This window comes from Dreissena polymorpha, chromosome 7, assembly GCF_020536995.1.
Source record: "Dreissena polymorpha isolate Duluth1 chromosome 7, UMN_Dpol_1.0, whole genome shotgun sequence".
Lineage (NCBI taxonomy): Eukaryota > Metazoa > Mollusca > Bivalvia > Myida > Dreissenidae > Dreissena > Dreissena polymorpha.
In genome coordinates, this window is record NC_068361.1 from 63,921,187 (window position 1) to 63,938,836 (window position 17,650).

The 17,650-nt window shown below is 38.7% G+C and overlaps 1 protein-coding gene across 1 annotated transcript in view; it reads right to left on the bottom strand.

Moving 5' to 3' along the window:
* The window catches only part of LOC127837893 (laminin subunit gamma-1-like), a 64,688-nt gene that overhangs the window by 10,217 nt on the left and 36,821 nt on the right, over positions 1–17,650 (bottom strand). Inside the window, exons 10-25 of the mRNA XM_052365341.1 lie at positions 16,519–16,688; positions 16,026–16,158; positions 14,421–14,648; positions 13,044–13,229; positions 12,360–12,489; positions 11,772–11,884; positions 11,178–11,324; positions 10,279–10,431; positions 8,110–8,247; positions 6,795–6,986; positions 5,766–5,925; positions 4,450–4,599; positions 3,044–3,181; positions 2,421–2,598; positions 1,445–1,567; positions 462–576 (exon numbers count right to left, since the gene is read on the bottom strand). Coding sequence (XP_052221301.1) covers positions 462–576; positions 1,445–1,567; positions 2,421–2,598; positions 3,044–3,181; positions 4,450–4,599; positions 5,766–5,925; positions 6,795–6,986; positions 8,110–8,247; positions 10,279–10,431; positions 11,178–11,324; positions 11,772–11,884; positions 12,360–12,489; positions 13,044–13,229; positions 14,421–14,648; positions 16,026–16,158; positions 16,519–16,688 — 2,454 coding nt within the window. The remainder of the gene's footprint in view (positions 1–461; positions 577–1,444; positions 1,568–2,420; positions 2,599–3,043; positions 3,182–4,449; positions 4,600–5,765; positions 5,926–6,794; positions 6,987–8,109; positions 8,248–10,278; positions 10,432–11,177; positions 11,325–11,771; positions 11,885–12,359; positions 12,490–13,043; positions 13,230–14,420; positions 14,649–16,025; positions 16,159–16,518; positions 16,689–17,650) is intronic.

Below are 17,650 nucleotides of genomic sequence, written 5' to 3' on the forward strand. Positions count from 1 at the left end.
AAAGTTATGGCAAATGTTAAATTTTGGGCAAACAAACACACAAACCAACCAACATACAGAGCAAAAATGATATGGGGGACATAAAAATTACTATTTTTAACTTTAAGCTAACTGAATCTTTAACTGGACGTCATGTTTAACCCATTTCAGGAGGCAGACAGCTTCCCTGGACTAAACATAACCCAAGTCTCCTAGCAATTTAACATTGTTACAGAGTTATTATTGTAAAAATGATTTCCCTACATGGTTGACCTGCACAAAGCAAGAAACGAATTTGTTTGCTTTTATATTTATTTTTCACAAACTGATATCAGGATGATAATAATAAAGCCGTATCCGGAATGAAATGGGTTAAACTTGAAAAAACTACCCAGAGATATATTTTAATTATGAATAGAAGTAACTGAAGCTTGTAAAAGATACTTCATTTTATGGATACCCAATAACTATATTTTATATACCTAGCAGAGTCTGGAGAGTTTCGTTGGCCTCGCGTAGAGTCTCCTCCCCTGTTTCCACAGCTTTCAGAGCCTTGGCCCGAGCAGCATCAACCTCGGAAAGCAACAGATCGGCACGCTGAGGATATGAAAGAAAAGACAATTGTTTGTTGGCTGAAATGACAGTAAAATTTCTTTGGCATATCTTGACAATTGAGAAGAATGTTTTCCAATATATTTCTGATATGGTACAGAAAATTCATACAAAGCAAAATGAATCCACAAGATGAAAGAATGCTGTTTTTATTTCAAATCTGTACCGTAAAATTGTGTCAATATTTGTGTAAGTTTAGAAATCTAAAAACAAATATTTAAATGCCCATCAATAAAAATGTTCATTAGCAGAAAATAATATTTTCCTGATATTAAAGGGCTTTGACTTTCTGCCTTATAAGCCTCTGACTGCAAATCTAGCATTTATCTATGCAGTAAGTTGGGGATTTATCCCTTTAACCACTGTCCCTAACAGTCTTGCAGTAAAACTTTTTCAATGGTGCTCAACTGATGGTGGATAATTCCACTGTACCTAAGTAAAATACCATGACATGCTTACACACCTTTTATTAGGCAATGCCACTGTCCCTAAGTGCAATAGTGACAAAATGCCTCCTCACCTGCTGATGGGCAATTCCACTGTCCATAAGTGCAATACCATTGCATGCTTCCTCGCCTGTTATTGGGTAATTCTACTATCTGCGAGTGCAATATAGCGACATGGTTCCTCACATGTTGGTGAGTAATTCCACTGTCCTAAGAAGCAATACCGTGACATGCATCCTCACCTGTTTCTGGGTAATTCCACTGTTCCTAAAAGCAATACCATGACATGCTTCCTCACCTGTTGTTTGGCGATCCCACTGTTGGGAGTGCAATACGGGAGATGCTTCCTCACTTGTTGGTGGGTATTTTAACTTTCCCTTAGTGCTAAACCCGACACGTTTCCTTACCTGTTGGTGTGTAATTCCACTGTCCAGAAGCTTCTGCACCTCCTCTCGTTGAGTGGCAGCCTCTTCGAACAGGTTCTGGTTCTCAGCCATTAGATCGGAAGCAGCTTTCTTGATACGGGCAGCCTGCAGACCAACCATAAACAATGTGGAGTTACATAACATACATGAATAAATAATAGCAAGCTAAGTAATTTGGAAGAGCACAAATCTGACATTCACGAGTTTATTACCAGGAATAAGTATGCCCATTCACCACTGACAAAAAGCAAAGTAGGCAAAGATTGCTCAGGACCCGAGTGACGTCAACTGACAGACGTAAACATTTGTAAGGTCTACTGACTTATGTTTAGACCAAAACAATACGTACTCATGACAGCCAAAGGAAGAAAACATATGAAATATTATGTTTGAGGTTAACATGATGTGTAACGTGTCATCCCAGATTAGTCTCGGTAGTCAACATAGGCTTATATGGGAAGACATATTCTGCTTTTATGTCATTATTTGTTTAAAAGAAGTCTCTTCTCAGAGAATGTCCAGTTTAAGCAAAAACAGTTGTCCCTGATTAGCCTGTGCGGACCACATGGGCTAATCTGGGAGGACACTTTATGCACATGCATTAAACCACATTTTCTCCGAGCAAGGTTCAAAACTATTTTTAACTGAAGATGCATGTTAAAGCATTTAATCTATAAGTGTAAAAATGTGTCTTATTCTGAGAAAACTGGGCATAATGCATGTGCGTAAAGTGTCGTCAGGCTAATCAGGGACGACACTTTCCGCTTAAACTAGATTTTCGGTTAAAAGGGACTTCCTTTAAACGAAAAATACCATTGAAGCGGAAAGTGTCGTCCCTGATTAGCCTGTGCAGACTGCACAGGCTAATCTGGGACGATACTTTACGCACATGCGTTTTGCCCAATTTTCACAGAACAAGACACAAATTATAAATCCAATGGTGTAAAGATTACGAGACCTCCTTCTTGATGATGTCAGCCTCCAGTACCAGCTGCTGTGTGTTCACAGAGGGCACCTGCAGGGACACAGCCTGGCTGTACAGGTCCAGGGCCTCATTGTACGCCTCCGTGGACATGTTCAGGGCCTTGTTGGCAAAGAACTTGGTACGGTCATACAGCTTGCTGGCATCCTCAGCTCTGAAAGTGGGAATGTGGGTTTACATAAGTCTGGTTCTGGGAAGACTTGGCTAGAAACATAGGCGTTAAATATCATCACAGATAAGCCTGTGAAGTTCCCACAGGTTAATAAGAGAAGACACTCTCTAAACAACTTGCTGGCATAATCAGCTCTGAAATAGGAATTGTGCGTAAATTGTCGTCACAGATAAGCCTGTGCAGTCTGCAAATGACCAAAGTCATGACAGATATGGCAGGTGCAGTAGTTTCGAAAATTGACAAATTGATGTTCACCTTTAAAAATAGCTTTTGCGAAAAATAAACCAGGACAATAATAGCAGCACAATGTTTCAATGTCAATTATGTTACATATTTTGTCAGTATATATTATCAGTTATCATATGTCTTTTATGAATTGCCTTGTCACAATAAATGGTTCATTTACACTGCTAGTGGCTGTATGTACCTCTTTTTCAAGTCCTCTATGTCCCTCTTGATGTCCTGAGGCATCTGCATGGTCTCCCTGGCGAGACGCAAGGCCTCATTGGATGTCTCCAGGGCCTTCTTACCCAGCATTTCTATACGCCTGGCTTCCTCAAGTTGGCTGGAACATATCAGACACATTCTTAGAAAACTGGGCTTGAGCACATGGACACTCACAATTCAGTCCCGTTAAAGGATCAATGGGGAAAAAAACAGCATAAAAAAACAAGATGTTTTTGTGAAACAAGATGTCCCCCTATATGACGTTTGACCTTGAAGGATGACCTTGACCTTGACCCTTCACCATTCAAAATGTGCAGCTCAATGAGATACACATGCATTTCAAATATAAAATTGCTATAGCTTCAATATTGCAGAAGTGACATTACATGAGCAATTTTGACCCATATATTTGACCTTGAAGGATGACCTTGACCTTTCACCACTCAAAATGCGGCTCCATGAGATACACATGCATGCCAAATATCAAGTTGCTATCTTCAATATTGCAAAAGTATTGATAAAATAAGCGATTTGGGCCACATATATTTGACCTCTGACCTTGAAGGATGACCTTGACCTTTCACCACTCAAAATGTGCAGCTCCATGAGATACACATGCATGCCAAATATCAAGTTGCTATATTCAATATAGCAAAAGTTATTGCAAAGGGTTAAAGTTGGCGCAAACAGACCAACCAACCAACAGACCAACCAACAGACAGGGCAAAAACAATATGTCCCCCACTACTATAGTGGGGGACATAAAAATTCAGGAAAATACCAGCTATTGTAGTTTTTTTAAACCTATTTATTTTAGCTCAATTGCATCAAAAGCCTTAGGCTTATTTCAAACACTCTTTGAGTCCATTTCCTACTGTTGTACTGATCACTTAATTTGGATTTAATTTGAAATCTGACTCTTTTATAAGATCTACATAGATATTAGCCTCACTCTGGGAAAACAGGGCTAAATGCAAGCTGCAAAGGCTCATCAGGGATGACACTTTCCATTTTTAGAGATTTTATGTTTGACAGAGGTCTCTTCCAAAGAAAATCTAGTACAGGTGGAAAACGTCGTCCCTGATCAGCCTTTGTAGACGGCAAAGGCTTATATGGGACGACACTTTACCCAAATGCATTATGCCTCGTTTTCACAGAATTAGGGTAAGTTATTGGTCAGGGCTGCAATATAAAGAGGATCTCACTAATCTTAGTGCTCTATTGTTGGCTGTAACATATACATAGTTATTGGCCAGGGCAGGACAAACATAGAGAATTGTCAATCATATAACAGCACTTAACAAACCTACATATGCCTTTTTGTGGGTAACCTGGTTAACCAGTACTAGTGTACAAATTGTAGTGGATACTATGTGCTAATCTCACCTCATGGAGAGCTGTTTGGACTCGGTGGCTATTTCTGTCATCTGCCTGGACTGCTGACCAAACTTCTCCAGTGCCTCCCTGGCTCTCTGTAGTGCAGCCTGACCCTCGGTGTCAATGTAGTTTTCTGCAGCCTTCAGGGACATCTCCGCCCTGATAGTGGAAGAACACAAAGGTCATTGGAATGTCATCTTCCAATTACTTGGCTTAATACATGTGCGTAAAGTGTCGTCCAAAATTAAATGTGCAGTCTTCACAGGCTAATCAGGGACAATACTATCTGCTCTAATGTTATTTTGTGTTTATAGGCAGTCTCTTCTAAATGAAAATACACTTCAGGCGTAAAATGTCATCCCTGATAAGCCAGCGCAGACTAATCTGCGATGATACTTATAGTACATTCATTTGGCAAAATTTTCTCAAAAGGATGCTATGAGTCGTGTTCTGAGAAAACATGGCATAATGCATGTGCGTAAAGTGTCATCCCAGATTAGCCTGTGCAGTCCGCAACACTTTCCGCCTAAACTTAATTTTCGGCAAGGAGGGACTTCCTTGAAACTAAAAATACCATAAAAGCGGAAAGTGTCGTCCCTGATTAGCCTGTGCGGACTGCACAGGCTAATCTGGGACAACACTTTACGCACATGCATTATGCCCAATTTTCTCAAAACAAGACACATATATACAGGTTAAACAAGCAAATTCGTTGAATTGATATCCCCCACAAATATGCTTCTGGACACAAAAGTGTTATATTTGACACTCAAAAAAGCATTTTTTCAAGATACAAAGGGCCATAACTTTGTTATGAACAGATGGTGTACAATGGCATTTGGCGTGCATCATCCTCTTGTCCATATATATACTCATACCAAGTTTCAATGAAATCCGCCAAAGCACTTCCAAGATATCGCTCCGGATGGACGGAAAGACGGAAAACGCCAAAACATATCCCTCTGCCTATGGCGGGGGATAATAATCAAGCAAATCAAGTAAATCAAATATGTTTGGTTGATTAATCAAGCAAATGTGGTATAAAAAGCGTTCAGGCTAAATTTCACCTTAGTATCTTCCAAACTATCCTCTTCAGTACAGGGGGAATTTAACGACTCCACATTTTTAACTTCTCTCACATAATTATTCTCCCCTGTTCCCACATTCCTTTAACCACCTTAACACTATTGTATCTCCCTGCTCTCCTCAGCAGTACACTGGTCTGTCAGGTTGTTTCGGTCTCCTCTCCACACTATGCCAACTCCTCCTACACATTTCAACTCTTCTCACACACTATCCGACCCCCCACCCATTCCAGTACACACCTGCTAATAGCCTCCTCAGCACTACTGATGTCTCCCAGGCTCTCCTCTGCCGTCTGCCCTGCTGTCAGGATGTTCCGGGTCACCTCTCCACACCGGTTCAACACCTCCAGGATGTTCTCTTTTAGCTTCTCCAGCTGCTGACCTATCGTGCCATTGTCACCTGCACAGGGAACAATGTATTGTTTGCTTGTATTTGTTTTCTTGTGTTTGGTATATTTTTTTCACCATTTTTGGAATGTAGCCGGGGCCCTTTGGATTTGGAACAATTGCGTTGTTTGGACTCAAATTGGGAAATTGTTGTTGCTGGGAATTTTAAACAGTCATTTGGGTAGAATATGTACGTTTTGAGATAGGGAATTCTGCCAACTTTGACCAAAACATACAGCGGTATGCGTTACCATTTTCAACTCTATTTCAATCATATAACAGGGCTTTATTAATCTACTCACCTTTTTGCAGGGTAATCTGGTAAACCAATATTACAGACAAGGTAACTGACAAGGACCGCCTTGATTTAGAGGTAGACTGGTTTTGGAAATGATTGCATGAACAATCCCAACCAAAGGCTCAGGTTAAAAAATTTAATCCAAAGTCTTCAGATATGTCATCCAGCACTCTATAAACTGAGCTAGCCAGCAAACATGGATAAATAGAAGTCATGTTGAGTCCAAACCACAACGCACTCCTTCAGACACAGAAAATATATCATAAACACAATTTTGAAAATGCAGGACAAAGGCATGTTTTTAGTTACCACTTAACAAATTAGCACATGTTTATTCATAATTTTATATTGTTCATGACATTTAAGATACAACCCAGGCCTTTTAAAGCTTTGTAAATTAAGCCTAATGCATTCTAAGGGCCTGATAATGGTGAGCAACATTTTCCGAAAACTGGGTTTAAAGCATGTGTGTAAAGTGTTGTCCAAGATAAGCCTGTGCAATTTGCACAGAATAAACTGGGATGACACTTAAGGCAAATGCATTAAGCCAAGTTTTCCCACACCAAGGCTGATGGTAAACTTACTTCCTGCACCCTGTGCATCCTTCAATAGGACATTGACAGAGTCGTTCACGACCTTTAGCTGCTCCAAGAACTTGGTGTCGTTAAAGGCTGTCGGGTCGTTGCCGATGTTGACAATGAGGTTGCTGAGCTCTCGGAGTTTGCCACGATGAACGTTGACACGTTCTTGCACAAGACTGTAGCAGGGGGGACAATCTGGAATTGTGATTGTACAAGTTACACACTGGTTGAGGTAGTGTGCATCACAATGTGAACTGGAAGTATATCTTTTGAATGCCAGGTAATGAACCTAGAAAAAATCAATATCTTTCAATGGCAAAGAGTCACTATATACAACAATAACGGAAATTACATAATATCTTCTTGTCCAAAGGCAGTTAGGTCAAATGTTTACAGAAATATCTAAGATTGATTTTTGTATCTAACCTTGCACTGATTGCATTAATTGATATTAAATCAGATACTTCAAAAAAATTCAGCAGAAAATTGGACATTTAAAATCAACAGTGTTTACATAAAGAAAATAGTACAAAAGCCCTATAACAGGCTAAACACCAAGCCTTTTTTAGTGCACCTTATTTTTTAATACTTGTTTCTGTGAATTGTGAATTGTTTTTTTAAGCAATCTGTTGGCCTGTGTTTTACAGCTAATGCACCCTGCAGTGATACTTACTTGTTCTACATACAGAGTGTCTTCCCTCCAGCAATTGTCATCACAAAATCCCACCCTTTATTAACCTATACAGCCTGCAGTAATGTCATACTTGTTCTCCATACTCACCTATACAGCCTGCAGTGATGTTATACTTGTTCTCCATACTCACCTATACAGCCTGCAGTGATGTTATACTTGTTCTCCATACTCACCTATACAGCCTGGAGTGATGTTATACTTGTTCTTAATACACCATACTCACTTATACAGCCTACAGTGATGTTATACATGTTCTCAATACACCTTACTCACCTATACAGCCTGGAGAGATGTTATACTTGTTCTCCATACACCATACTCACCTATACAGCCTGGAGTGATGTTGTACTTGTTCTCCATACTCACCTATACAGCCTGCAGTGATGTTATACTTGTTCTCCATACTCACCTATACAGCCTGGAGTGATGTTATACTTATTCTCCATACTCACCTATACAGCCTGCAGTGATGTTATACTTGTTCTCCATACTCACCTATACAGTCTGGAGTGATGTTATACTTGTTCTACATACTCACCTATACAGCCTGCAGTGATGTCATACATGTTCTACATACTCACCTATAAAGCCTGGAGTGATGTTGTACTTGTTCTCCATACTCACCTATACAGCCTGCAGTGATGTTATACTTGTTCTCCATACACCGGTCACAGTGTCGGCCCTCCACTCCTTCCACACAGGAGCAGTAGCCATTCTCATCACACTGCATGTCCAGGGAGCCCTCGGGATCACAGTTACATGCTGAAACAGGCAACGAATAGATAAAAATCACATTCCCATTGAGCAGTCAGCAAAGGCTAATCAGGGACATTACTTCCAGCCTGGATTGTATTTTCCTTTAGAACAGACAGCCTTAAAATTAAAAAGTCCATTAAAGCAGAATGCACAAGCTTATTTGGGATGATATTTTATGCACATGCATAAAGCCTAGTTTTTCAAGAGCAAAACAGGAAAAGAATAAATTCTAGTTCACAATACAATGAACGCCGTGTGATGTCTGCTATTTCGTTACGCTGAAGTTTTCCATATCCGCGGGTGTTTTTATGTCAAATGTTATGGTTTTTCAATAGATCGTATACTTATCTACAAAACAGCGAATTAGCGTTCACTTTACATCATTTCTGATGATCTTATTTTGTAAATAATTTCTGAGCGTTAATTCCTACGTTGCTATGTCGTCAGCCATTTTGACGGTTGGTTTGTTTACTTTCGGTTTCCACTACAAACGAAATTAATTGATTTGCTGCTTGCGTTTATTTATTGATTAAATAATAAATTATTAAACCCTAATAATGTAATTGTCTGAATATCATTTATATTCAAGATATTATCGGATAAATAGAATACCATTCTAATACCAGTGTGTACTTACATTTATCTCGGAAAGCCTAGCCGTGTAAACCTTTCTTTAACTCGTCGCACTCAATACGTTGAATAACACATAGATTTATGTCATGTTCATTAAAAAACCACAATGTGCACAAAAGATATGCATGTGTACTACCGATTGATATTCAAACACAATTATTACGCCTTTGTTTATCGATTAAACGCCTAACTGAATTAATAACGCGTAACGTCAGTTTCTTCGTTTCGTAGCAAGATGGAAGCTAGCCTAAGCGCTTTTCATGACGTCACGCGCGCGTGCCCTTTCCCATAAAAATATTTAAACGCAAAATACTCGAAAACTAGATTTTTCCCAGGTATAACGCCTACGCCAACAGGTAGATCGCATTCTTCTCCATATACATGTCAAATTTCAGCAAAAGTTACCGACCAGGCGCTCAAATCGCGACTATATGCACCAACTTAATGAAACTTAGCCCCCTTTATCATTCGTTCGAATGAACGTCATCAATGATGACGTCCAATACATCACTCATTCCATAAAAAGTCCATTAAAGCAGAATGCACAAGCTTATTTGGGATGATATTTTATGCACATGCATAAAGCCTAGTTTTTCAAGAGCAAAACAGGAAAAGAATAAATTCTAGTTCACAATACAATTTTGAAAGTGCCCTTACTTGACATAAAATATACTAGAGAAACTGGCATTGAAATTATACATACAAAAGGATCACAAGTGCATGCTGAATAATATTCATTTACATATGTCATCATGAAATTAATTGTTTAAAATCTTCAAAAAAATTAATAGTAATGTTGTTAAGGAACTATTAAATTGCAATTTCACAGGCTATCATTAACGACCAGGTCAAATTACGTGATTCTCAAGTAAACAAGGGGGCCAAATGCCCCAAGAATCTCACCTGGGACTCAAAGAAACTGAACTGTTTCAAGCAGGTAGTGTTCACAAGGTGTCAATAAAGTGCTATGATTTTTTTTATAAACCATAATCATTTTTAAATCAGTACAGATATCATAACAACTCATAAAAAAAAAATCTTAAACAGTTTAATAATGAGCGGGTAACAAATGTGATTTGTAGCAACAAATGTGATTTGTAGCATCTTCAAATTATTTTCCTAAGACCAGAAAAGGAAAACTGCCCAGGATTATGGAGCCATTTTTTTCAATCATACCTCACTCTGAAGAGAAATCAAAACAAATGTTCAAATATTTAATTAATATTGGGTAAAAAAAAATGGCCTCATTTGGACCAGGTTGTGCTAAGGTGAGCTATACATGAACACTATATTTATGTTTTCTCCTTTTCATAGTCTTACAAAGTATTCCTTGGATTAATCGATGAAAAGTAGAGCTACAATATTGGAAATCAGTGAAAACATTGAAACATTATTTGAGCTCACCTGTACAGCCTACAGTTGAAAATCCAAAGAAGAAGCGGTCACACTGGTCACACTTTCTTCCAGTGACCCCTGGTTTACACTGGCACTGACCGGTACCCAGGTGACAGGTGGTATTTAGGGAACCGATAGGATCACACATACACGCCTCACAACCTGGCAGAGATATCAGATTAGTTATTGATTGGTGAGTACAAATAATATAGATATACCTTTCTATTTAATTGATTTCTTATGGGCTGATAAAAACAGTTTGTATTGTTCTTCTTCATAATGTGATCCTCCACTGTTGTTTTTTAACAAAAAATAAAACAAATTATAAAATTGTCAAAGTCAGATAGCCAAAATTAATAACAGAATCATGTCTAAACAACAGAATCACAAATGTAACCACATATTGTTTATTCATGTTGTCTAAGAATTAAATTATGATATTTGAAGAGTGTTAGGTGAATTGTTCAGCCATTTATAGTATCATTGTGGGATTAAAAAGACAGAAGTAAAAGTGAATCAGTAAAATCTTTTACAGCACATTGAATTATCTTTTAAAATTGATGATACTTCCCAATAACCAACAGGTTCGTAAGGAAATAAATAAGCCTTGTTGTGGTAAAACTGGGCTTAATTGTTGTGTGTTAATTGTTGTGCGTTAATTGTTGTGCATTAATTGTTGTCCCAGATTAGCCTGTGTAATTGGAACAGGCTAATCTGGAAGAGACTTTTTGCCAACGCTGTATTTTAAACTAAGAAGAGACTTCCTTTAAAAGACATATATACAATAAAAGCGGAAAATTTTGTCCCTGATAAGCCTGTGCAGACAGGTTTATCAGGGACGACACTTCACGTACATGAATTAATCTCATTTTTATCATAGCAAGTCTCAAATACAACTGTACACGTACCTTGGCCGCTCTCCAGGTTCCAGTATCCGACCTCACATTGGTTACACTGGCGTCCCTTCACATTGGGCAGGCAGGGACAGTCTCCTGTCTGTGGGTTGCAGGACAACACGCCCACACTCTCCGTGCCAGGGGGGTAGCAGTTACACGCTGACATGGGTAGAACAGATGTTCAATATGCTAATGATAAAATAAACTATTCCGAGGAAATTATATAAGTAAACTAGAAATGTGTTCACATTACACAGATGGCCTTGCACTATATAACAGGCCACATTAAAAAGTGTTGTTTGCAACACAGAATGTCAACAGTAAGTACAGCATGTATGTACCAGTTGTTCAAAACTGTTGCTAAACATGATGCCTCTTTTAGATATTAGACATGGAACATAATGAGGCACCTTAGTTAGTTCACACAAAATGTCGTCTTCAATTGATAGAAAATATTGCCAGTGCATAATGAATAAACAGAACTAACTGTAACATGATCATATGCTATCACTAATACCATATACTATTCGTAAACTATGCAGCTGATGTAATCCATGTTCACTGCTGCCCCTTCGTCATTGTGTTGGTTATTCACTTACAGCTTACCTTTACAATTTCCTTTCTCGTCTGCGAGAGGGTCTCCAAAGTAGTTGGGCAGGCACTTGTCACAGGAGAAGCCTGCGGTGTTGTAGATACACTTCCTGCATTCTCCAGTGGTCCTGAGGAAGAACAATAGAAATATGTAGGATAATATGTGAACACTAAAGATCCAAACATACATTGAGAAAAACATCACATTCTTACAGATTAATTAAAATATTCCAAAGTGTTGAATCTGCACAGAAACTGTGAAAATGCTTTTAGATATTAAAAATGCGTGACAACTGTGATGGGCTGGGCCTCAATAATTGTGGTTTATTTCTATGAACATTCTTCTCTTACCTCTGATGAACATAGGGCAGTCATCAGTGACTGGCATAAGTATGGTACATCAAACAGGTAAATCAGCTATTCCAGGAAAAGTGTGAGTTGGTTAACCAGCTAACCAGGAAGTGGGCATGAGTGGGTTAAACGATTGCCGAGAAATTACTCAAAAATTACTCAACTCAAATACTATTAACAGCTAAACAAAACAACCAAAGGGAGCCTGAGACATCAAATGTAGAAATAAGCGCCACATGTTTGAGCCTGTACCTGTTACAGTTACCGATGGCGTTGGGGTCGATGTTGGTGTTGCAGTCACACTCCATGCAAGGTCGCTCTGTTCCAAACCAGCCCTTCGGGTCCCCGAAATATCCGTCCAGACAAATGTCACATAGATTGCCTGTAACGTAGCGATTAATTAGTTAATACAAAAGTTCTGTTACAGTATTAGTAGCATGTAATTTTATAGCCTAAAATTTTAAATAACAAGACTATTGCCAAGCAATATATGTCCCCTACGAGCTCCATCATTGTCATATTTTTTTTATAGATTTGTTGCCATAGCATCCAGAATTAATGTCGTGGGAACAAAATGAAATGGCGTGCATAATGTCCATATTGCGATCTATCCATGTTTCAAGTTTCATGAAAAAATATGAAGAACTTTTAAAGTTATCGCAGGATCCAGAAGTGTGGAAGACTCACAGACTGACGGACACACAGAGAGCAAATCATAAGTCCCCTCCGTTGAAATTGGTAGGGGACAAAAATATCTTTCATATTTCTTTCTTAACAGTATTATACTGATAATTAATACTATGAAAAGAAATGAAATACATTTCATGCATGAATATTTATTTCCCTTATTGTAATTTACAAATTGTGCACCTTTGAACAAAATTCATAAGCAGTGATCCATATCTTTAAATCTGCAAGGCAAGGGCAAACTCTCACCTCCATATCCCTCCTGGCAGTCTGTACACACAACCTCCCCACCAGACAGCTGTACACATGGGCCCTGTCCTGGGCACGGACAGGGCTTGCAGTCGTCTGGCATCCCTTTCCTGGCGTCACCATAGTAACCCTCGGCACAGAGCTGGCACTGGTCCCCCTCTGTGTTGTGGTTGCAGATACAGCGACCTGCAAGGAACCACAGATGAAATTGTAAAAATACTAGAGCTTTGTAACAGACGTGAAAAATACTCCCACATGCCGCATTGACACATAATATTTTGCATGTCGTCTCACAAAAAACAGCAGACACCATGCTCAATTTTTAAAACGCACAAAGTGACCCCTTGACCTAGTTTTGACCCAGAAAGGCCCATGTTCTAACTTGGCCTTAAGATCATCTCCATAAAACTTCTGACCAAGTTTGGTGAAGATCTAAGATCATGCACTACGATATTCCGTGACCTAGTTTTTGACCCGGCATGACCCATATTCAAACTTGACCTAGACATCATCTAGATACAACTTCTGACCAATTTTGGTGAAGATTGGATAAAAACTACTTGAATAATAGAGCAGACAACATGGTGAGGTTTAAAACACACTAAGTGACCCCGTGACCTTGTTTTTGATCCAGCATGTCCCATGTTCGAACTTGACCTACACATCATCTAGATACAACTTCTGACCAAGTGTGGCAAAGATCGGATTTAAACTACTTGAAATAGAGAGCGGACACCATGCTTAATGTGTAAAACGTACTAAGTGAACCTGTGACCTAGTTTTTTATCTGGCATGACCCATGTTCGAACTTGGCCTTCCGATCATCTAGATAAAACTTCTGACCAAGTTTGGTGAAGACAGGATGAAAACTACTTTAAAAAAAAGAGAGGACTACATGCTGAATGTTAAAAAACGCACTAAGTGACCCTGTGACCTAGTTTTTGACCCGGCAAGGCCCATGTTCCAACTTGGCCTTAAGATCATCTAGATACAACTTCTGACCAAGTTTGGTGAAGATCGAATGTAAAATACTTTAAATAGAGAGCGGACAACATGCTGAATGTTTAAAACGCAGTAAGTGACCCTGTGACCTAGTTTTTGACCCGACAAGGCCCATGTTCAAACTTGGCCTAGACATCATGTAGATACAACTTCTGACCAAGTTTGGTGAAGATCGGATGAAAACTACTTGAAATAGAGAGTGGACACTTAAAACGGACCTACTGACAGACCAAAAGAACAAGCTCACTCCTATATACCCTTTGTGGAGGTATAAAAAAACTGTAAAGCTAGAAAAATTTTACCCATTAGAATTTAATACAGTGAAACTCCAACAAACAAAACCTGAACACAAGTAAATCACTAAAAATAATTTACCCGATCTGGGGTCACACTGTTCACTGTGACCATTGCATTCACACGGCACGCAGCTGGCAAAGGGGCCGCCAAAAGCAGGATCACGCTTGTATCCCGGGGCACAGGACTCACAGAACTGACCGATGTATCCCTCTGGACATGTGCAACTCTCCACCCACTTTGCTTCTGCTTCTCCATTGAAACCGCGCCGGGCAGTGTCCAGCTGAATGTCATCGATGAATCCAACACCTGAGGATGAGAGAATGGAGTTCACATGTACAAGAGTGATAACAAGGTTTTACAATAGCCATTAGGTCAAATTTTGATGATCGGACAATAAAGGCCTCGAAAGTGTTTACAAGGCATACGTTGACGACGTACGGCGCACAAAAGGCGATCACAAAAGCTCATCATGAGCTCATTGTGAGGCTTCATTGAAGACTGTTGTACACGCTCAAACATTCAATCTACAAGTGTCACATTCACCTTGTGTTTGCATTAAAGGTTTTAAGTACATATTTACAAAAAACACACATTCAAAGTGAATAGGTAATATGAAGTGGGCACAACAATGGATGCTACCACTTTTGACCAAAAAGTGAGACTTTGACCTTTTGTATGACTGACTCAAGACCTTTGCATATCATCTCAATACCATATACATGTGAGCTGAATGTCATGCAAATCCTTTCAATGCATAGGAGTAGATAACAATTTGGAGAATGAAACCTTTTAACTTTAAAGTGTGACATTGACCTTAAGCCAGAATGACTGACATGCCTTTTACATATCGCATCAATATCCTAACCATTTGTTTCATGAAAACCCGTCAAAAAGTATAACAGATATGAAATGAAAGTTCAAACTTTTTATCTTCACCTTGAACTGTTATAACTGACGTTGCCTCTGTACATTTGTCAATGTGCAAAACAATTAAGACAAGTTTCATGAAACCCTCGACCCTTAAGGGATATAGGAAATATCAAGCAGACACAAAAGAGTAACAGAGAGACTGACAAAGGGTATCCCGGAAACCATAACCCTCTTCAACTTCATGGCGGGGCACTTAAAACAAGCAAATTCGTTGAATTGATATCCCCCGCAAATATGCTTCTGGACACAAAAGTGTTATATTTGAAAATAAAAACAGCATTTTTTCAAGATACAAAGGGCCATAACTCCATTATTAACAGATGGTGTACAATGCCGTTATGCATGCATCATCCTCTAATTGATATACATACCCATACCAAGTTTCAATGAAATCCGCCAAAGCACTTCCAAGATATGGCTCTGGACACACAAAAAAAGCATTTTTTCAAGGTACAAAGGGCCATAACTCCGTTATTAACATATGGTGTACAATGCCCTTTGGCGTGCATCATTCTCTTATCCATATATATACTCATACAAAGTTTCAATAAAATCCGCCAAAGCACTTCCAAGATATGGCTACGGACGGACGGACCAAAAGACGGACGGACAACGCCAAAACAAAATCCATCTGCCTTTGACGGGGGATAATAATATCTTGCAAGAAACAGCAAAATTAACATACATTTTCACGTACATGTACATTTTTAGCAAATATTTTTGCAGCATATGTAAATGACAAAATGAAAGTACCTTCGTTATTGTATGTTCCACGTATTTTAATAGCTGTGATGTTAGCCAGTATGGAGATGAAGGTCTCAGCAGTGAGTCTGGGATGCCACTGATATTCGGGAAGCTCGTTCAACTGGAACCTGAAGGTCTCCACCTGCAGTGATTTTGTTTGCTTTACATTTTACAGCCTGTCTTTTGGATTGGAGATAATAGAGGGATTTACCATTAAATTGGGAAAAATGAAACAATATTAACACAATTATAAATATCAGTATTAGAATTGATTTTAAGTGCATGTTTAACTGCATTTTTTAACTTATTTTATGAAATGCTATGGAATAATATGGCCGCATAATAAAGTCGATAAACCAGTTATTGGGTTCATTAAAAATACTTGCCATCTTTTAAAGAGAATTTTGGTCATATTTTTAGGATTTATTTTTTATTTTTTGCCATTGGGAAACAGCCTGTAAGACACTGTAATTTTTGGAAAATGGGGAACCTAAGCACTGACCTGCAGACCAGGGGTGGGGTTCTTCTGGTAGTAGAATGGTATGGAGATCTGCTGGCCGGAACCCTCTATTATCACGTCAATGATGGAAGGGGCTGCCTGCTCCTCCCCAATACGCAGTTTGAATGAGAGGAACTGGTTGTAGCTAAAACGCTGATCACCCAAGTAGCGCGCTGAAATAAAAACTGGGATTAATGCATGTGCGTAAATATGTCCTGACACAATTAACTAACACAATACACAAACTTCAGGCGCCAAATTTGAGTGACCTTAAAGAGATATTATGGGCATTTTTCACTGTTGAATTGAGCTGAAAAGAATTAACAGGTCAAACGATTAAGTTAAAATGTGGTTACTGACCAATTATCTAAACTCATCTTGCAACCAGTTGTTTAATAAAAAATAATATTACATTCGATATTTTACATGACTGGTGAGTCCTTTAAGCCGAAATAATCCTTAAAACAAAATAGTGTCTTTGTGTTGTATGAACGAATCTGCACTAAAATTACATTTAGATGCACATCGTAAATCGAATCATTTGTCGTCAGTTGTCAAAACGAAAGTACGGTTGATATTCCAATGCATTATTTTTCTTTTTCCGGGATATTGTCTTGTTAAGTTTATGTTGCATTAACAAATATAAGTGTATATGAAGTGAAAACACAACAAATAAACAACGGTTGCGATAGACACCTATAAACTGTTAGATGCCCATAATATCACTTTAAGTAAGCAAAATACTATAAACGTATAGAAATTCGTCGGTATGAAATTTCGTGGTTAAATAAAAAACAACTAATTTGTTGACACGTAATTTCTTGGATTTCAAATTTTCGGGGAAGATTGACAGTCATAATAATTAAACTTTTCTTAGACAACCAGAGTAATAACGAAGAATAATCTGATAATGTGTGTTGACAGCAAGGCTTGTGATTAATGTGCACTGAAGCATGAAAGTGTTGCCAATAATTGTCGATAAGAGCGAATAAGCGGCGATCTTGTGGGTCCCCGCTCGCTAATTGCCATCAATGTTGTTTTGACAATATTTGCAATTCTCTGCTCAATCGGTCCTCTAGTAGTGACAATTGAGTAAAAAGGTCCCAAAATACAGGTGTGAAAACAGTTATGTCTC